Below are 23,243 nucleotides of genomic sequence, written 5' to 3' on the forward strand. Positions count from 1 at the left end.
AAATTATCCATACAGAAAATATTACTTGGTATGGATTAAATTACAAGGTTATAAGACAAAACTGAGTAAATCATCTGCTTTTTACATTTTTGTTTTTAAGTTCTTACTGCTATATAATGAACCTGTTTACATTAATTACAGTAAAAAGAAAACACTGCAAAAATACAGCTACCCTTTTTTAAGACAGCAACCCTAGATGTCTTAAGAAATATACATACAAATGAATATTGATAACATGAAAAATAATATTCAAAGAGACCTAGGTATCTTTCAGAAATAGGAAAGCTATTATTAAAGCAATGTATTACACCAGTGACTTCACTGGATTGTGTTCTGTCCCTTAAATAATCTCTCTTGATAACATACTAAATATTTTGAGTTTTGAAACCTATACTACTGTATAATATAGAATATTATACACGATAAAATGACCTAAAAAAGCAGGGTGTTATTCACCAAGTAACAATATACTATTTATAATATGCCATAATAAACACACACAGTTTTCCCAAATATATATTGAATATCTTCAAGTGCCATCATTAAATCTAAAAATTAACAATTATTACAAAAAATGCAATCTACCTAATCCCATAACAATAACTATCTCACCATTTGTATAAGTACAAGACAGAAAGCTATGGTAAAATGGCTAAGAATTCTACCTTCTTCATTATCACTCAATCCACAGAATTAATGACAACCTATAGAGAAGAACTCACACCACAGACTGTTCTACTCTAAAGATTTAGACAATCGGATTTTTCAAGGAAACACATTATGGACAATATCATTTTCTAAAACATTAATTTATAATCTATGATAACATAAGAACTGAAGAATTTAGTTTAAAAAAGGTAAAGTGCAAATAAATCTCCATTGATAAGCTATATGAAAAAAGGAGTATGGATCATATTTATGAATGCTATTTTACTAAAAAAGCATATAGAACCATAATGGCTTTACCACAAGAAATACACTAAAACCTAGCGTTTAATCAATTATCATATTATTCAGAAAGTTGTAAGAATGCAAGTTTAAGTTTTGTTTTTCCTTTTTGAAGAAGTGTTTAGATATGAAGATATACTAATATTTGTAGAATTTTACATCTGATTAAAATATATTCTCCATTCTTTGACTAGCACTATTACCTCAAAATTTACTTTGAAAGCAGTAATTTTATTTCCTTATAAATATATCTTAACCTTAAGACTTTTCTTTCGATATAGGTAAACTACCTATACTTACATTGGAAATATATTCTAATTCAACGTTTATTCAGCAGACTTTGAAGTTCAGTTACTGTGTGTGTGTGTGTGTGTGTGTGTGTGTGTGTGTATGTTTTATATACATCATAACTTTTCTTTTGCTGATTATTTTAAAATAACAATATGACCATTAAGAATGTACTTTGGAATACCATATTTTCCAACTATTTTTAGCTTAAAAAATTCTAGATCCACCTCCAATACTGAACCTTCTTTAAGACCCAATCCTTCTGCACAAAACAACATAAGACTGAAATAACCATCCAAAAGCACTGGAAACATGACCCGAAATAGGTTGATTCTGGGGAGGAATCAACACTTAGAAGGAGGAAGGAAACTAAATGAGTTACTGGTTTTCGTTGCAGCTTTTGGCCTGAGGGCAGGCCTGAATCCACAACATGCAGGACAACTGTATCTTCAGTCTTTCTGGCCTGAAGAATCAATAGACAGGATGCAAGATAATCAAAGCCACTGGAAGGTTAGGAGGGGAATCCTGGAAAGAACAAAGTCAGAAAGGAGAAGCCCTACATATACACCCAGTTCATATATATGGCTGACTTACGAACTATATAGGGAAACCCAAAAAATTCTTAGCTGAAGGTAAAATAACTGAAGATTTGAGCTGTATGCAGCCCAAGAGACAGAGCTTGTAGTTTAAGCTTAACCATTAATTGCCTGCTAAAACAAATACACCAAAATCAGTATCTTTCAGAATAATAAAACAGAATCCAAAGTTTCTGCAACATAATTACAGCAATGACTAGAATACAATCCAAAATTAGTTCACAAACAAAGAGGAAAACATGACTCATTTTAAGGAGAAAAAATAATAGAGACCAATCCAAAATGACTCAAAATGTTAGAAATAGCAGATGAGAACTTTAAAGTAGTATTGAAAATTATACTCAAAGACGTAAATGAAAATATAAATAGAAGCTATAAAAAAGAACTATATTGAAGCTCTAGATTTAAAAATACATTACCTGAAATTTTAAAATGAACTGAATAGGCTTAAAAGCAGAATGGGGGTAACAAAAGAATTAATGAACACAATGATACATTGGTCAGTAAAAATCACCCAATCTGAAGAGTAGAGAATATAAGGATTGGAAAATAAGGAACCAGAGTCTCAGGGACCTGTGGCTAAATATGAAAGGTCAATATATGTATAATTCGAGTTCCAGAAGATGAGTGAAAAAAAAATTATATTTTTGAAAAATGGCTAAAAACTTCCCAAATTGGGAGAGGACAGAAATCCCTAATAAGACATATATGAAGAAAATCAATAATAAAGAAAAAATCATGAAAGTAGTAAGAAAAAAAAGACATTAAATACAGGAAAACAATTATCTGAATATGATGAAAGAAAGATAAGCTGTAAGTCCAGTATTATATGTCCAGAAAAATTATACTTCAAGAACGAAGGCAAACTATATCTCAGATAAACTAAAACTATGAGAATGTGTTGCCAGCCAACCTATAAAACTTCCCAATCATACTTGGAGATATAAAAGCCTCTCTCTTAGCAACTGATAGAAAACTATGCAAAAAGATAAGTAAAATATAAATTATTTGAACAATACTAAAAATCTTGATCCAATTGTTATTTAAACATCTACACTCAAAAACTATAGAATACATTTTTTTCATCGTCAGATGGTATATTCATCAAAGTAGACCATATATGTGATCCCTAAAACATGTATTAGTAAATTTATAATTAAAATCATAAAGGATATATTCTCTGACCAAAATATAATCAATAACAAGTTATCTAGGAAAAAATTTTGAAATTAAATAATGTCTTCTACATACATGGGCCAAAGAAGAAATCAAAATGGAAAATACAGTTGGCCCTTGAATAACATGGGTTTAAATTGCACGGGTCCACTTTCATGCCAATATTTTTTAATAAATATCATAAATGTATTTTCCTTATGATTTTTAATAACATTTTCTCTAGCTTACTTTATTGTAAGAATACAGTACATATAATATACAAAATATGTGTTAATTGACCCATTATGTTATTGGTAAGGTTTCTGGTCAACAACAGGCTATTAGTAAAGTTTTGGGGAAGACAAGTTATAGGCGGATTTTCAACAGCGTGCTGGGGGGAATGGGGGCGTCCCTAACTCCTGTATTGTTCAACGGTCAACTGTACTTCAAACTGAATAACAATAAAAATACAATATATCAAAAGTCGTGGGATACAACTAAATAAATGCTCAGAGGGACACTTACTATTTGTGATACTTATATAAAAAGAAGAAATATTCAAAATAAATGACTATAGTACTATATTAAGAATAAAAAAAAAGAGCAAGGTAAATCATGAATAAGGAGTAGAAGGAAGGAAATAACAAAGAGCTGAAATCAATGAAATAGAAAACAAACGATAAAGGAAACAGATAAAGTTGGTTCTTTAAAAAGATCAGCAAAATTAATAAATCCCTAGGCACACTGATCAACAGAGAGAGAGCAAGAATAAATTACTAATATCAGGAATGAAAAAGGAGACATCACTACTGATCCTACAGACATTAAAAAGAGAATATTATGAATAACTATGCCGACAAATTCAACAACTTTCATGAAATGGACAAAGACCTTGAAAAATTCAACTTATCCAAACTGACACAAAGATGAAACAAAAAAATGTGAATAGCTCTATCTAGTAACCTGTTATCAAACACCTTTACTAACATAGCACAAAAACACCCTTTAGGCTCAGATGTTTACACTGGTGAATTTTATCAAACATTTAAAGAATAAACTCCAATCTTACACAAACTCACAAGCTCTTTTGGAAAAATGAAAGATGAGGAAATACTTTCCAATTCTTTTTATGAGGCCAGAATAATCCTGAAAACAAAACCTAACCAAGAAATTACGAAAAAGAGAAAATTACAGACCAATATCCCTCATGAACGCAGACATGAAAACCCTTAATTGAATAAATGTTCTGCATTCCCAGAGAGTGTTTATTCATAATACTGGCAAAAAATAACTAACATCTGTATTGTTACATTTCCCCCTTTATTAAACATTTCTCACTGTTCCAAGGAGAAGTTGCTCTCAATAGGGTTCCATACGTAGAAATATAAAGGTTAGAAAAATTATCTGTAAGCATCTGTAAGACAAGATTTTATTCCTTTGATTTCACAGTTAAAAGTCTTTGCTGGAGGGAAAGTAAATAACAGAGTTGTTGCAAACTACTCATTTATACTGTATCAAATCAAATAAAAAGTATTTGAAATGGGACTATTTCTCCCTCGGATCTTTCCTTTGAGAATTTAAATATATTTAATCATTATAATTTAGAGACAAAACTTTTCCTTATACAAAAACCTCTAGATGTTTATTACAAATCCTAAAAACAAAAAAAAAAATTTGCATTTTTAAATATAAGATTTTTCAACACTTTCAATATTTTGTTTTGCTTCAGTAACCCAGCAAGATTAGATAAAACAACTTAAAACATTTAAAGCAATTTCACTTTTTTAATCAAAGGAAACTCTAATATTTTAGAACATACAAAGAATGAGATGCTTCAGTCAGTTTTCTCATTAACTAAGTAACCAGAAGATTGTTGTAGCTTATAAAATGTTAGCTTGTTAGTACCTAATACTGAATTTCTAAAAAATAATTCTTTGATGAATTGGAATATTCTAGTTCATCAGAATCATTGTTTTAATGTTCAATTATGATCTATTAAGGGAATATAAAACTGAGAAGCATTGCCACAGAAAAAGGAAATCAGAAAGGGGTCAGAACACAAATTAAGGCTTTTCCCCCTCCTATTTCAAGAATAAAAATGTATTTAATCCAGTTGTTTTTTATATTTTGTCATAGAAATTATGAAATTTTAAGTTTTCTACTTTATTCACTTAAAGAAAGGGGGAAGTCAGATTAGGAAGACAAAGATTAGGGAGAAATGAGAAACGGAATAAGGTAAGAAAAAGAGATGAACAAATGCTGAGATTTTTTTTTTAAAAAAGAGAGATTTTTTTAAAGTGAGCCTCAGAGAAGGCCATACAATAAAGAGACTCTCTAGATCTGGGTGAATGAGTTGCCGGTACATGGGTTTTGTTAGTCCTTCTACTGCGTTTCTTTGTTGATTAGCCATCTAGTGGTCTAAATTTGACACTCATGTATCAGACTCCACTGTGCACACAGGTACCTCCAAATACATAGCACAATTCTAAGCACTATGAGGAAACTAAATTAATAGAAATCATCTCAGTTGTGCCAGAGGTTCCCAGGTTTTGCTGTAGGACAGAGAGGTTTCTGTATCCCAGGCTGTTCTAAAAGTTTATTTAAAAAAAATTCCTGACCAACTGTTTATTGTTGTCATTTTTTTTTTAACATCAAATGACATCTGGTGAGAGACGAAACTGACTATAGTCTCTAATAAGCTGAATTCCAGTTAGTTATTTTTTCTTTTTCCTATACTGAAAGGTAACCGATAATAATAGTTTTTTGATTGATAAGATTAAGGAGAAGCTTTTCATAGGACATATATTTAGGACTGTAATTCTACAATCAAGCCTATTCTACTGCAATGACCACATGATCTCTAACCATAGAAGAACAAAATTACCATTTTAAAGCTCACACGTGCTTTCATCCTGGAAAATTCCTACTAGGTTTTTTTTTACTAAAATATTTTAGAATACTTCATAACTAAAATGTAACTTATACATTCAAATATTTTTATTAGTGCTATAAACATACAAGGTAAATTTTAATTTACCCTTTATATTAGTGCTTAGAAAAACGTAGACAATTCTTTTAAATTGTGCTTTTCAGGAATATTCAACATGCAAGTTTTAAAACAGAACTGCCAGCAGCCTAGCTATACAATGCCTTGGGCCTTGATTGTGCTTTTAAGTCAAAATTGTTTGCTACAATCGGAATTTACTGAAAACACCTTACATTAAATAAGCCATATTTACATACAAACATACAAATATACAATTTATACATAAGTATCTATTCATATTTACATATATTAAAAGAATGAGGATACTGAGTTTTTTTCACTTGAGAAATTTTTAAAGAAAAATTAGAAAATAACAATAATACTATATTCCTTTGTCTTCTCTAAATAGTTATACTTTTCAACTAAGGTTTTCTATTATACTTTTATGGCAATGATAATTCTAAATGTGATAGCTTGTTTCAGTCTGTTATCGTGGATGTAAATTAAACATCAACATAAAATCACAAATCAAGGGAAAAATTCAAAATCCAGTTTCTGATATTTTGCCCACCTAATATTTGCTCCAGGTCCCACCCAGCATCTTTCCCAAGAAAGTACAGGAAGTAGACTTGGCAACACAAATCACAATTTAACCTAATAAGAGATTTATAAAAACAACAGAGATGAAACTACTGTTATTTAAGCAACAATTTGGGGACTATGGGTTTCAGTTACATGTATTTCTGATCATTATAAATAGCTGCTCGGACTTTTAAAAACCGAACCAAAAGTTCCAATGGATAAAGTAAAATTTACAATAAATATATAAAACATTAAAAATTACAAAGTTGAAGTACAAACCATGCTGTATGCAAAATAATTTAAGCAAATCATATTAATTGCCAAAAAATCAAACATGCACCCAAAGGGGTTTATAAAGCTACACAGCAATATTTTTCAAGAGACACAAATTAATATGGCTAAGAAGAAATATACTTATAAAAACTGACATTCAAAGTCAAAAGATGAAAACTTTTTAGAAATAGTAAGGAACTTTTTAACTTAGTAAATTTAAATTAGCAGGTCTTGTCTTTCAAAATAAAGACTATAATTATAAAAAAAACTTTTCAATTATTTTTTAAAATACATGCTTTAACTAAGACCCAAAAAAGCATTTGAGTGTGATTTTTAAATTTTATTTAGCATATAAAGTTTTACTGCAACATGTACATTATGTAACAAAAAGATTTATAATTAGGTCATATAATACTGTTACCTCATTAACTAACCTTCTGGGGAATGGAACATGTTACCTGGGGTTTTCTGGCAACCCAGACTGGTATCCAGTTTATCTAAGGGCAACTAATCAGTTCCTGAGTTGAGGCAGGCCAGTGGCATAACAATTGAGGACAGGAGCTGGTCAGTAGTAATGAGGAAGATGATAGTGCCCAATGAATCATCACCTGTATTTACCTTATTAATACACGAATCTGTTAATTGTTTATCTCTGGCTTAAGAAATAGTAAATACGAGAGGTAAATTATTCCCACTATAGCTCTCATTTCGAGGAATTTTGGGGTTTTTTTTTTTTTTTTTTTTGGATAATTAAATACCACGGATTAGTGGTTGATTTTCCCTGTTTAACTTGTATACTACTTAACACAGAGACTACATTCCTTCCCTTCCTTCACGCCAAAGGAAAATGAAGAAAATAATTATTAAATATAATGATATTCCTTTTGTAAAAAAGACTAAGATATTAAAACAATAGTACAACTTTTAAAAATAGATCTTATTACTTTTACTTATTAGGTATAGGGACAGTATTATATAACTTTAAGGTCAGAAAACCTGTAACTGTATATTATACATGAATATAACATATTATAGATGGAAAATTTAAAGTGAACTATGAAAAAATAATAATTCACTTTGGACTATTCTAACTGATAGCTATATCTGTGGGTCTGGTTACATAGATTCCCCAAAAGATATTCATTTTAAAATAAAATTGCTTAATACTAGAAATGAGAAGTTAAACATTTAACTTCTACATACATACTGGGGTTAAAATTTTTAATTAGAATGACATTAGAACTGGCAAAGGAGACTATACTGGGGGATACTAATATATTAATATATACGTATAGGTATGTGCGTGTACACACATACTACATGCCTCTACAGTTCTCACAGTTTTTACAGTTTGGTTTTTGCTCTTGACACTATATATACAACCTAAGACAACTAAGTTGTATTTACCCTTTATCCTTTTAAAATTTCAATTGGTTCATAAAATATTTCTAATTCCTTTTCATACGCTGTGTTGTGCTTCTTAGGCAATGTATCTATATTAAATAGTCATCAAAAGTAAATAAAATAGAAACAGAGATATTTTTATTTCTCCCTTCCCCCACCCCCACCTCTCTCACACACACACATGCACACATGCACACAGGCACGCACACTCAATAAAATTCGCCCACTACCACTGCCGCACAGCATGCAACGTAAGTTAGATATCGGGCTGTATGGAAGCTGAATCTAAAAAAACTCACGAACGGCCTTAAAATAAAATTGCATAAGGCTTTCAAACTATTCAAGAATATATTTTTAAAATATATTTTCCTGAAGTTCAGTTACTTTCATGTGGTTTCTCTTTACAATATTCTGAAGGTTCCCCTGTATGGTCCTTTTTTCCTACTCATTCATCCTAAAGAAACTTATAATCTTTTTTCTCTTATGTCTCACTTGCTGTGGTTATTTCAATAATTTTTAAAATACACTATTTAAATATAATTAAATATAAATGATTTTGTCTTTTGTTAAGGTCATAAATTTAATCCTTCGGTTAAACATGCAATTATTATTCCATCGCATCCACAGAGTCTAGGATTAGATAATAAAAATAGTCCTTAGACAGTCTAAAACACTTGACCAAAAAAAGATTATCACTGTAACTAAATCATGCTATTTCAAACCAACAAGAAGTTACGTAAAACAGATGCTTTGTTACTTGCAATAAACATCTAATGAACAACCAACACTGTTAAGATTGTACTGTACCAAAACTATCAGGGGTCTCTGCTGCTGATACCTCCTTTGCTTGCGTCACAATGGTAATCTCAGGTTTGGGATATCTGCATGCTAAAAATATTTTAAGATCAAAATGTATTCAAGCAATAAAGTAAATAAAATATGTATAAATAAAAAGTGTATATGGAATTTTAAAATAAAATATGCTAGAATATGGGCAGTCCTCACTTCGCACAGCAGTGTGGGGCTATAAAAACAAGGCAAGCTGAAACCATGCAAAGCAATGGAGAAAATCACGATTGTTCTGTGACCTTAAAATTTGTTTTCACGACATTAAAAACTCACAAGAAAAAAAACCTGGGACCATATATGGTGACGGGTGTTAACTAGATTTACTGTGGTGATCATTTTGCAATATATACAAATATCGAATTATTACCTTGTCCATTTGAAACTAACATAATATTGTCTGTCGATTACACCTTAATAAAAAAAGATTTAAACTCTCACACTGACAGTTATAAAGGAAAATTTTTAAATAGTAAAACTAATATTTAGTATATTGTAATTTAAAATATTAGAGATACTGAAAATTAAAGTGTTTTCTTTCTTTGTAAAAAAGGGATCAAAAGCAGCTTCAACAGTGCTAGATAGCCCTCCTCAAATAACTTACAATAGGGAGCAAGCATCTCTTCTATGCCTTTCTAAGGCTGGATGAGCTTACAGCATTTAGCCTCTTTGTATTTTCAATGCCATGAAATATCTGAGAGTCCCTTTAGAGTGAAGTTTTTACCAGAGTCACCTCCTCTAGAACATCTTCATCATTTTCACACAACCTCCTCACTTATGTCCATAATAAGTTCAGCTCCTCTAGGCTCCTCTGCATATCTAGTGTCTCTCAAATGGCAGCAGTTCAACAGCAGCGCCAACATTCCCACATCCTGGGGGACCACCTCAGCTGAACAATGCTGCCTTACCCAAGCCTCTGCACCCTACCCAGGGAAGTCCACAATCGACAGCTCATTTTCACAGAGGTAGAGTCCCAGACCTCTCACCAACTCAGGACAACACAGAAGGGTCATCCTATCTTCAACACTGTCCACAGGGGTCAGCTGAGGCTTCCATTGAGACTGCATTACTTCTACCTCTGCCCCAAACTGCTTCCTTCTCCTCCCTTCCTAAGTAAGGAGTCCAACAGCACTCCCCAATAAACTTCCTGCATGTGAATCTCTATCTCAGAGACTGCTTCCCGAGGAACTTAACCTGTGACAGGGATGACAGAGCCTCATATCAGCCACTTATCCTCAGATGATTCAGGAAGAAAAAAAAAAAAAAAGCTTATTGTACTATACTTGAAATGTTTCTATAAATTTGAGACCGTTTCAAAATTTACAAAGCAATACAAAGTTAACTGGGGAAAGCACGGGACGAAGAACAGGATGAAAGAAAGCAGAAGAAAAAAAGGTATGACTGGGCCCATGGTTCACTGAAAAAAAGAGACTAACCAATGGACAGTAATAACAGGAAATAAAGATGAACACATCTATTACACAGTACTTATTACTCAAAAGTGACCACTGTATAGCTATAAAATCAGTTAACATTCCCATTTTTTTTTTTTCCTAAGGCCTTTGAGAAGTCCTTTTGAAGAGAAAAAAAAAAAAAATGCTAGGGTAATGGTTTTTAAACCATGATCTTTTTGAAAGATCTTTCTCACAGACAAACATAAAATCCTGCCAGCTCACCAAATGTGCCACATCTTACATTATCGCTCTCACATCTGCTTGCCTGTTTCCTTTCACAATCCGAGCATACCCGAGTTTATCTTCATCGCCTCAACTTTCCCACTTTAAAAAGAAAAACAAACCCGCCTTCTATAACTTTGCTATTCAAAATATGGTCACTGGACCTGTAGCATTGAAACCACTGAGAACTTGTTAGAAATGCAGAATCTCAAACCTACTGAAACAGAATTTGCATTTTTAATAAGATTCTCAGATGATTTTACACGTACATTAATCTTTGTGAAGCAAGGTTCCAGCTTCCACTGTGGGATGTAGAGAGCTACAAAGAGCACTACCAACACTCTTATAGTGAAATGAAGTCAAACTAAATTCAGGTTCATGACTTATTTCAAACCAAACCCATAAGAGGACTGAAGTCACAGGGCAAATAACTGAGCCTCAATCAAAATAAAGGCAGGCCCCTGCAAGGACAGAGGAGACATTCGCACGAGCTTACTTCAGTGCAACCAGACACCGTGTGAAGGGTACAGCTAGGACAGTAAGGGAACAGGTGAAGGCAGAGTAAGGGCTGGAGGGACAGTGTGAAGGCACCAGGGTACACAAGAGTTGTGGGACTTTGTGGGACTGTGTACTTTCTTGCAGATTCTTTCACCAGAAATCCCACCAGACACAAAAAAATTCTAAGAGAGGAGCCTGAAGAAAGTGTCATTGTGGTGCAAACCTGCAGGAGGGGAAAAGCAGTTGTACAAAAGGGACATGAAATTCTACCTGGATCATTTTTTCAATCTCTCCTATATAAGTCCAAAGCCTCAATCTGTTAGGAGAGTCTTCCCCCAGTCTTCCCACTACTTGACCCTTAGGACGGACAGGCAGGGTGACCAACTTCCAGTTTCCCAGGGACTGTCTCAGTTTTAGCACTGAAAGAACTATATCCTAGGAGAAAAAAATGTTACTCCTACCTCTCAAGTATTTTAATTTGAAAAATGGAATTTCAAATCACCTTTATTTCTATAAGTTTCTTACCAAAGAAAATGAAAAGATCCTACCTGCTAAATGGCCGGCATATTTTCTATACAATTCTTCTAAAAAGGGGTATGATTTTATTTTTCTCTGATGAACTAGAATTTTGCACAGAACTGTCTATAAAAAAAAAATGGGTATACTAGTAACAAATATTTAAAGTAAGCTCAGACGTTATACTAGTAACAAATATTTAAAGTAAGTTCAGACGTCTAACCTGTGAGTAAAGAGATTAGAATCTTAGTAGTAGTCAAGCTGCTATAGTATAGTAGCGCTACGTAAAGTTCTCTTTAAGGAATTGAATCCTTTTTTATCAATACTCCCTCCTCGGCCAGCTAAAATCTGGCTTCTTCCTACATAGTTCTCATAAAACTGCTTCTGACAAATCCTATGGGTCTTCTTTTTCCCCCCAGTCTTCCCACTACTTGACCCATCTAAAGCATCGAATCATTCCCACCATCTTGTTCACTTAGCTTCCGGATACACTATTCTTGTTATTTTCCCCATCTTTGTGGACACTCCTCCCAGTCTCTTTCCAGTTTCTGATTCTCATTCCTCTTCCCTTCCAATAAACTTTGGTGTTTTTGAGTTATCTCTTGGCCATCTTCTCCATCTATATACAATTACATCTTCCCATGAAGTGTGTGTGTGTGTGTGTGTGTGTGTGTGTGTTTGTATTTATAACATAAATACAAACACACACACACACACACACACACACACACCTACCCACCTCTAATTACTTGTGTTCTCTATTCACATTCACAAGGTACCTTAAACTTGACATATCCAAAATTTACTTTAATTTTCATCCCCTAAGGATGAAACCTAAGTCATCACTTTCTATTTTCTTTCAAGCACTTGCTCCTTTCTAACCTATTAGCAAGTCCCATCAGCTGACTCTCAGAACCATATCTTAAATCCATCTCTTCTTTGTTTCCATGGCCACCTAGTCTATGCCACCAACATCCCTAGTCTAGGCTACTTCAACAGCTTCCTAAAAGGTCTCCCAGCTTACACACGTGCACCCTTTAATGTGCTCTCCATTAGCAGCCAAAGTGCTCTTAAAATTCCATTATCGCACTCTTGTGTTTAAACCTACGAATGGCCTTCCGGTGGTTTACCTAGAAAGGCCCTGACTAATCTGGCTTCTGCCTGCCTGCCCATCTCCTCTCATTCCACTCTCCCCTTTGTTCATCAAGTTCCACTCATGTTTGCTATCTGTGGATTCCTATGCTACGCCAAGTCCCTTCCTATCTCAGGGTTTTCGTATTTGTTTTTTCATCAGAATGCTCTTCCTTCAGCTGCCTGAATAACTGGCTTCTCAATCCTTTATTTTTGGCTTAAATATCACCGACACAAAGGCCTTCCCAGATCACCTTATCTAAAGAGTCATTCTGTTTATCCTAACAGCATATACTACCTATAATTACTTTATTTATTTTTTATTTTTTAGGTGAGGCAACCCTTGGTTGACCTCACAGATTGCAAGGACCTTGTCAGCTTACAAGCTCTTATTTATTTTTTTATTTTTTACATCCACAGCACCTGGGCTTCCTAAGTGGTGTCCCATCCAAGTACTAACCAAGCCCGACCCTGCTTAGCTTCCAAGATCAAATGGGATCAGGCATGTTCAGGGAGGCATGGCTGTAATTACTTAATTTATTAATCATATATTTCCTCTCCCAAAAGTGTAAGCTTCATAAGAGCATTGTGCCAACTTAATTCACTGATATACTCCCAAAAGTGTCTATTACATAATAGAGTTAATGAGTATTTAAGTAAATGGATTTTCAAAGTTCGGATAACTTTTCTATGAAAAGTATATTAGATATTTTTTTTAAAAAAATTCATTCAAAAATCTAGAGAAAAATTAGAGTCTCAAATACTAGTTTTCTGGCTTTTCCAAAAGTCTCACATAATTTATAACCTTTTAGTGCACAATTTTACTCTGATTTCCCTTATTTTCAAAGTAACAATGTCATTATTTGCTTTTGTGTTGAATGTCATACGTTTTGCAAACATACAGAAGGTAGACTAAGATGTGTGACTTTTATTCAGCATCTGAGGTGTAATCTTTTTCCCCGCATGTGTTAAAAATACCAAGTATAAGTATACAAAGGTACAATAAAAGGTGTAATAATGAGAACAAAGGTTTTAGAGTCAAACAAACCTAAGTTAAAAACTACTCTGCCGCACAGGTTGTAGGATCTTGGGCAAGCTCCTCTTTGCCTCAGTTCCTTTATCTAAAGAATATAGATAATTCTTTCTCTCTCCAGGAGAAATAAACAAAATACATGAAAACTTACTTAGTTCAGCATGTTTGACACATAGCAAACACTTAATAATTGCTAAGTTAATTGTAGGGAAAATGGTGCTAGCAGCAGCAATCGTGGTAGCTATAGAATATCTGCTATAAAACATAAGAAACACTTGTACGATATTTGTACAGTATATATTCAGAAGTTATGTTATAAAAAACAGGGTGTTTTTAAAAGTACAAATGTTTTTAATAATATAGTGTACTAAATAATCTACTCTAAAACGCAGAAAGAAAACAAAATCTAAACTAAATCATGTAAGAAAAGCATTCTAATAGAAATTTCTCTGAAACTTTAAGATCCCAAAATAGTAATACCTCAGTTAATTACTTTCAGGTGCTTAAAGCAATGATCCTTTAAACAGCCATACTTCATATGTTAGCAAAAATACTCACAAGATCTTCAATGTGAGATCTGAAGAGTCAAAGACCAATAACAATGTGAAAGATGCAAGTGGCTAGCTGGAAAGACAAAGGAGAGTAGTGGTCTATGACCCTGAAATGTCTATCAGGATTAAATCCTAGTAAGAAGCATAGTGGGGTAAAAAAAAATGAGAATGAAAAAGAAACGATAAAAACCACATGGACGAGTGACAAAAAGCTGACGTTAGAAAGAACAGAAATGCCAAGAAGCAGAACTCCTTACTCAGCAGAAAAGAGTTTACCACAACCACAAGGGATGAATGAGAATACCGTAGAATAATCCGAGGGCCTTGGAGGGGAGGGAGACACTACAAACCCAGCACATTTCACCACCACTAGGACAGAGCCTAAAAGCATGCCAGCTGAAATAGCACAGTGTTCTGGAGGTGCGTTGTGTGGTACCAGTATGTCTACAAATAGAAGTAGCCCCAAAGAAAATACTGCGTTAAAATACAGTAAAAAAGGACTCTGATATCTAGTAGGAGCTAAATTGTGCTCATTATACTTTTACTAAGCCCGAGAACCATACGGTATGTTCAAATATGCTTCCAACAATAGCCATCAAAGTAAATGTTTCAGAGTTTAAGGGGAATGACATCTTGTTACCAGCAAAGTCCTCTGTCTAGATTCTAGACATGAGAAACTCTTGAAGATTTCTCATTTACCAGATGGTGTGGGATTATTATATTTTAACATGTAACTATGTGTTTTTATGTGGTTGTTTTCATTTAACTCAAAGTAGACATAAATCTATTAGTCAGAGACAAAGCTGGAGTCCTATAAATCTACATACTAATTACTTCAGTTGACGAGAAAAATGCTGATAAAATCTGCTCTCGGATTTAAACTTTATTTGTTCCAGTTGGCTTTATTACACTAACATGCCAATGAAAACTGGACAAGAGCGTGGATACAAAAATTCATCAATATTTTTAGGAAAACTGAAACAATCTCAACTAATAATGGTTCAATATCAGGTTATCCCCAACATTCAAGATTATCCATTATTTTTAGTTCCACCTGACCACCTGGATGGCCCTATAAATTGCAGACTTTATATTATTTCAATTTTCCTATCCATGGAATTTGTTTATAAAAAATTTGATTGTTACAATTGCTGTAAAAAGCAATATATCAAACTAAAAAGCTTCTGCACAGCAAAAGGAACTGTTGACAAGGTAAAAAAACCACCATCTGAATGGGAAAATATATGTGCAAGCAACTCCTCCGATAAGGGCATAATGTCCAAAATATACAAAGAACTCATACGACTCAGCAGCAACAAAAAAACAAACAATCCAACTAAAAAAAATGTGCAGAGGACCTGAATAGACACTTCTCCCAAGAAGACACACAAATGGCCAACAAATATATGAAAGGATACTCAACATCGCTAGCTATTAAGGAAATGTAAATCAAAACCACAATGAGATACCATCTCACACCTGTTAGAATAGCTATAATTAACTGGACAAGTAATAACTAGAGTTGGAGAGGATACAGAGAAAAAGAAACGCTCAAACACTGCTGGTGGGATTGTAAATTGGTACAGACACTATGGAAAACAGTATGGAGGTTCCTCGAAAAACTAAGAATTGATCTATCATATGATGCAGCAATCCCTCTACTGGGTATTTACCCCAAACACTTGAAAACATGTATCTGAAAAGATACTGGCACATCGATGTTCATAGCGGCATTATTCACAGTGGCAGGACACGGAAACAACCAAAGTGTCCTATAATAAGATGATTGGATAAAGAAGCTGTGGTAAATAATAAACAGTGGAATATTACTCAACCATAAGAAGAGATGAAATACTGCCATTTGTGACAACATGGATGGATCTTGAAATAATTATGCTAAGTGAAATAAGCCAGGCAGAAAAAGTTGAAAACTACATGTTATCACTTATATGTGGGATATAAACCTAAAAGCAACAAATAAACATGACAAACAAAAAGAGACTCATCGACATGGACAATAGACTAGGGGAAAGACAGATGGGATAAAAGGGGTTAAATATGTGGTGACAGAAAGAAATCTAACTGTGGGCAGTGAACTTACAATGCAATACATATATGACTTACTGTTACATTGTACACTTGAAACTTACTGGATTTCATTAACCGATGTTACCATAATAAAAATAAACATTTTTTAAAAAGTAAGCAATGAGTGACTATTGAGATGGACAACAGCAAATTAATTACTAGTGAATTAAACTGTAACAATTTAACTTATTTGAAGTCATATTTCTAAGTGTCTAAGATTTCGAATTTAGTTAAGAAGTTAGAAGAGACCCTCGCAAAGGGGAAGCAAAAAAAGGCCAGTGAAGGTGAAGTTGATGTGACAATCAAAGTAGAGATTAGGGTGATGCGGCCAGGAACCAAGGAATGTCAGAAGCTGCAAGAGAAGTTAAAGTCTCCGGTGGAGCCTCCAGAAGGATAGCACTCTGCTGACACGTTTATTGTAGCCCCTTAACTCTCATTTTGGACTTCAGACCTCCAGAACACTAAGAGAATACATCTGTATTGTTTTAAGCCACTAATGTGTGGTAATTTGTCATAGCAACAATAGAAATATAATACAAAGTCTTAAAGCTTCTATCTAGCCCACTTGGAACATTTTCTCTGGGAGTCTTGGCCTGTCATCTAGCTACTGCAATAATTCCGAGACTGTTATTCTGGTGAGGTCACAGGCAGCTGCGTACCAGCTGAACCCAGCCTTCCAGCCATCTCCACCAATGTGCCAGACATGTGAGTGAAGCCATCTTGGACCCTGTGACCAGCCCATCTGCCAGCCGAAATTTATGGAGTGACCTTAAATTTAAGGGGGTGCCACATAAAACAGATGAATCATCTAGTTGAACCCTGCCTATATTCCTAATCCACAAAATCATGAGATATAATAGAATGGTTGTTGTTATAAATCATACATAACTCTGGACATCAAGTTATATGTAAGTGATGACTGAAGACAGTTAAGTAGTATATATCTTTCTTATAATGAAAAACAAACAAACAAACAAAAAACCTTATCTGTTCTCTACTAGCAGTAATCCCTAGTAATAGGGCCGCTCCAATATGCCCAGTAACTCTAAAGTATTCAGACTTAAGCTTGTTGGAATATATTGATATAATTAGGGTCTTTCCATATTGGTAAAATAACAGATTGTGGCAATGCTTCATTTAATTTACCTAGGCCCAAGATACAGACACTCTTAGCTTATTAGAGATCCCTCCCTCCTGCTGACTCAACTCACACTTCATAACCTCATTCTGGTTTTTCTTTTCTTGGGGCTACACATTCTTTATTCCTCTTTTACTATTTCAACCAAGGCTCTGACATACCTTTATTCACATATCTTAATTTGGAGTATGAAATGTTTTTCTTGCCCTTCCTTTTTCTCTTTGAACAAAAGCCAAAATTATCTCCAATTCAGTCCAGAGGTTAATAGCTTAACACAATTGCTACTTTCTCACATGATGTTGATCCACGGGTTGAGAAAAATGGGAATGCTCTTGTTAAGAGTCCAAGATCCCTAGTGGATCAGACCTCCATGAAAAATCTTATTTGTTTCTCAGCATTGTAGGTATCCACTTTAGCATCAGCTTTTTATCTTCTAACCTGTCAACTTGCCAAAGGGTCCTTATGCTATACGGTAAGTTCTCAAAATGAATCTCCTCATCCTACCTTACATAAATAATCATGAAATATGAGAAACTACAAGGTTAGAGTTGAGAGTTATATGGTGTATTTATATGAATGTAAATAAATAGTAAATATACACAGTTACCACATACTGAGAAGTGGTATGTGGTAATGGTTAAAAAAATAAATTACAATATAATTTTTTTAATGCAAGCTGATTAAGATCTAACATTGATTAAAAAAAAAAACCTGCTCTGTCCACCTCAATACATCTATTATTTGCTATATGTTAGCAAAAATAATCTCTAAGAAGTTCCTTTTTTCAAATCAAATCTTTTTTGGGCCTCCACAAAAACCAACTCTTATCTCTGTGTAATTTTACAATGAACATTAATTACAACACCTTAAGTAAGTGGGGAAGGCTGCCTCTAAGTTGGTCCCCAATGATTTCCACCTCCTGGTTTTACACCCTGTATTAGTAGCCTCCCACAATGGACTAGGGCAAAAGAGATGGACTATCTCTTCTAAGACTGAGTTATAAAAGACTGTGGCTTCTAGCTTAGATTCTGTCTCTTATCACTTGCTCTGCAGGGAGCCAGCTGCCATGTCTCGAGAACACTTGGCAGCCCTGTGAAGAGGCATATATGGCAAGGAATCAAGACTTCCAGCCAATAGCCATGTACGTGAGTCTCCCTGATAATAGATCCTCTGGCCCCAGTCAAGATTTTAGATGATGCAACCTGAGTTGAAAGCTTGAATACAACTTCATGAGAGACAGCAAGCAATGTATAACTAATACAATGAGCCACGCCATTGGTCATCCTTCTAAAGCCAAACTGCCATTCAGTCATCCCTCCGTATCCACGGGTTCCACATCCAGAGATATGACCAGATCAAAAACATTAGAAAAAAATGTTACGTTGTTGATGGCAAGTGCTATGTAGCTAGAATAGGATGTCTGCAACTGTAACAAACATGTAGACATTTTTTTCTTGTCATTCCCTAAGCAATACAGATTCTAACAATTTATATGTCATTTACACTGTATTTGGTATTATAAATAACAGATAATTTAAACTATACAGAAGGATGTGTGTAGGGTATATGCAAATATTGTACCATTTTATACAGGGGACGAGTATCTGAGGATTTCCCTGTATCTTCAGGGGTCCTAGAACCAATCCACCTTCCTTCCCTCGTCCCCCCTCATCCCACAGATATCAAGAGATGACTGTATTTTAAAAGGTTATAAAAATGATTATAAGTAGAAACAGTCATTGCAAGAATTGGGAAATAAATTTATTTTAAAAATCTTAGCTAAAATTGAAAGGCAACTGTAATAACATCAGCTTGCCAGTCCTATGTGTAAAAACAAATCAATAATGTACTATCAAGAGAATATGGACTGCTTCTGGAAGATCAGGTTGAACAGGTTAAGTTGCAATGTCAACTTTTTTTAAAATTGGGGAGGAAATCAATTTGTAATTTAAAAATCACAATATCCTATGTAGCTATGATAAGACATCCCACAAAGTCTGCCTTATCTATTATAAATTGATTCTAAAGCTTTATCTTGTCAGACTCTATCATATGCCTACTGATAAACACATAAGAACGATAAGGGCAAAAGTACCAAAAGTACCAAATTTCAGTAGTAGATTCCTGTTCTATCAAAGCATAGATGATTTTTCCCCCCTGTAATGTTTCCACACCAAATCCAAAACATTTCATTAAATCATACAAGCATCCTTTCCAAGAACACATAAGATTTCTTATAAGAAAAAGCACTTTTAACAGAATTTATTTCATATTAAAGTACACTAAGTATATACACATTTAGTATATAAGTTGGGTATTTAAAAACACTCAAAAAGCAACAATAAAAGAAAAACAGTAATTTTTCATTTGGGAAAAGCTGATTTCGGCAACAGAATGAGCTGTATGCATTCAAAACATAATAAAATCCTCTTTACCTTAAATGATTAATGAATAAGATAACTTATTAGTGATGATTCCAGTTATCTTCATAGTAACTATAAAGCAGTAGTATCAATAAGTGTCATTCGACTCAAAAGACAATAATTTAGACATCAACACTGGTAAAAATAGTTGATTTCTACCTTGAAGTTCTTTAACATATAAATAGGAAATAAGCATTTCACCACCACATGTTTCCTATATCCTTGGCTGTTTATCTTGAACAAAGACAAATTACTTAATTTCTCTTTCATATAGGTTACATACTTATTCAGTAGGTGTAATTGACGCTAACTGATTTCCATTGACTGAAGTTATAGGTCCTTTCCAGAAAACTTAAAACCATGTTAAATTTTAAATATCTTCATTGGAAACTATTGCATCCCTACTGCAATACTGCTGACATATGCTAAAACAATAACGTATGAGGCAAACTTTATCTAGTTGTATTGCAGGACATGCTTTTAAAGAACTGTCATAAAATTATATTAAAGGGGCCTCCAATCTTGCAAAATGCTAATGAAGAATTACTAAGAAATTACTTAGAAAAGGTCAAATGTGTGTTCAAATAGTCTTGCCCATGGAGAAAGATTACTAAAATTAATGCTTCAGTATATGAGTGTCTATATCGTTTTTCAAGAAGTTCATTTTCAGAACTGAATATTTTAAAACCGCACACTGCATATACACATAGCTAACAAATATGCTAGTATTCAATTATGACTTTATATAACATGATTATACATTTAATAAGTGAATTGATCGAGATATTACAGTTTCCTGTAAAGGCATTGTGGGTACACAATGTTTTGAATCATCAAATACTATAAACTGGTCCATAATTCCCCAAACTGAGGGGAAAAAGTGGTTAAAAGGCACCACTCACACAAAGTTTCAAAAGTACTATAGATAAGTCAAGCTTATGTGAGTGCGCGAGTCTTTCCTCCATTCCTGTACATAGGCCAAAGAAACACCTTCGAGGGTCCCTAGCACATCAAGTGCCATATTCCAAATCAATGTGCTCTAAAGCTAAGCAATCTATGGAATGTTTACGTACCTATCAACTTGGGGTGGGGGAGGAGGGGAGTAAACATCTTTCAACCACATCAGAATGTAGCAATGTATTCTGCCTGTGTTACTATATTTAAATGACAAAAATATTGTAACACTGATTTCATCTTTTGTTTCTTTCATCCTTTTGATTTTCTGAAATTTTAGCTTTTTCAGCTGTACTCAAATTCTGACCTACCAGCATTCTGCACTGGTTTTAAAAATATCCCATTTTTAACATGTTAGCTTAAAAATAGCTTTGCTTTCTCCGTTTCCATTTACTTTGAGCATAAGAGAACCACAGATTCCCAGAAAGATGCCTTCTTATTTACTTCATTCTTTCAACCTCTGGGGAAACAACAAAAACTATAAAGTTTAAGTAGCACAGCACCGAACCCGCATGGGTATGCAAGTACGTTATCTGCAGTTGCTGGTTTGATCTATTCTTTCCATCCCCCAAAAATGTTTCCTTCGGCCGCTCAAATCAATACAACTAGATGTGTGTGCAAACAAACAACTGAGAGCATCTCTGCCTTCCGAAGCAACATCCCTTCTTTTGGACACCCAGACATCTTCGCTTCGTAACTATTCAAGAAAGTTTCTTCCTGCCTCTCGGGTTTGTAGCACTTTTGGAAGAGGCAGGGCATGCCACCTGCACGGCAGCACGGTCACAAGAAAGCAGCAAAGGCTCAGGGGCAGGAGGGCTGGGGAGGGTTGGCACAAAGCAAATCAAAACAAAATCAACGGGATCAGCTGGCAATTTGGGCTGAGGCTCAGGCTTCTGAGCCTGGGGTGGAACCGGCCAAGCGTTGGACCTGGCTAGTCTGGCACCACCGGCGCCTGTCCTACCTGCCCCGGGGACACTCAGGAAGCGGAAAGTTGCCCCCCTCGGACGTCCCGGGCGCGGGGCCCCGCGGGCGAGGGGGGGTGGGGGGGGGGTGGAGCTGCGGCGGGGGTTCCCGGGACGGGCGGGGCAGGGAAGGGCGCCGGGCCCACGGGCTCGCCCCCCGCCCACGCCCCTCACCTTGGGCGATGGCAATGGACTCGAAGCGGTGCAGCTCCTTGAGCAGGCAGCTCCTCTCGGTGGAGTGCAGGCTGTAGATGAAGTCGCGCGCGCCCTGCGCCGTGTTCAGCGCCTCCATGGGCTCCTTCTTGGGGTGGGTGCCCAGCCCCCGGGGGCCGCCGAGGGAGCCGCCAGGGAAGGCGAGCGCCAGCAGCCCCCGCCCGCAGCAGCACCAGGACGGCGGGCGGGGGGCGGCGGCGGCGGCGGCCGGGCCCGGCCTCAGGCTGCGCGCGGTCCGGCTCGTCAGCAGCGGCAGCAGCCGGGACATGGCGGGCTGGGGCGCGGAGACCCCCGCGGCAGTCCGGGAGGGCGATTCCTGGCGAGGCTGAGGCTAGAAGAAGGCGCCGGGCTCGGCCGACCGCGCCCCGATGTCCTCCTGGCCGGCAGCCGAGGCGCCGGGCACCATGCACTCCCCGGGCCCGCACCGATCTCGCCCCCTCTGTCGTCCCCGTTCCCTTCCGAAAGGCCCGCGGCGGCTCGCGTCCCTCCGACGAGAAAAACTTTGTCTTGGGCGGTCGGGCCCGGGGAGCTCCGGGAGAGGGCGGGCGGGCGGTGCGGGCGGGCGCCGCCCGGGCGAGGAGGAGCCGGGCGGGCGGGCGGCTCCGGCGAGGGCTCGTGTCTGGCAGTCGGCTCTTTCGGCGGGATGAGTCAGCCGCGCGCCGCCCTCCTCCGGCGCCGCCCTTTTCTCCCGCCGGTTTTCCCACCCTCCTGCCTGTCCTCGTACCCACTCCGTTTGGCTTCCGCGCCCTCAGAGCAGCCACGCTCTCAGACCGCAGCCGCCGCCGCTACCCCTAGCGGCGGTGCGAGGGGTGACAGGGCGGAGCAAAGGGGCGGGGCGGGGCGGGGGCGGGGCCGCGCAGGCGCAGTCTGCAGCCCCCCCCCCCCGGGCCGCGCTCCCTCCAGGGTAGGGAACGTGCACACGCGTCCACACCCCCTCCAGTGCGTGGAAATGGAGGCAGAGGGCGTGCACCCGTGGTGCTGG

General features: G+C 36.3%; 1 protein-coding gene and 1 pseudogene across 2 annotated transcripts in view; both read right to left on the bottom strand.

Moving 5' to 3' along the window:
• The window catches only part of TMEM65 (transmembrane protein 65), a 38,828-nt gene extending 16,174 nt beyond the window's left edge, over positions 1-22,654 (bottom strand). Inside the window, exons 1-2 of one of the 2 annotated variants that reach the window (XM_036233002.1) lie at positions 22,223-22,654; positions 9,040-9,120 (exon numbers count right to left, since the gene is read on the bottom strand). In XM_036233002.1, coding sequence (XP_036088895.1) covers positions 9,040-9,120; positions 22,223-22,529 — 388 coding nt within the window. In that variant the 5' untranslated portion in view covers positions 22,530-22,654. The remainder of the gene's footprint in view (positions 1-9,039; positions 9,121-22,222) is intronic. The other variant, XM_016166432.2, reaches the window with a different exon arrangement.
• LOC118612095 lies at positions 13,311-13,429 on the bottom strand (annotated as a pseudogene).
• Positions 22,655-23,243: the final 589 nt, after the last annotated feature.

This window comes from Rousettus aegyptiacus, unplaced genomic scaffold, assembly GCF_014176215.1.
Source record: "Rousettus aegyptiacus isolate mRouAeg1 unplaced genomic scaffold, mRouAeg1.p scaffold_m13_p_15, whole genome shotgun sequence".
Lineage (NCBI taxonomy): Eukaryota > Metazoa > Chordata > Mammalia > Chiroptera > Pteropodidae > Rousettus > Rousettus aegyptiacus.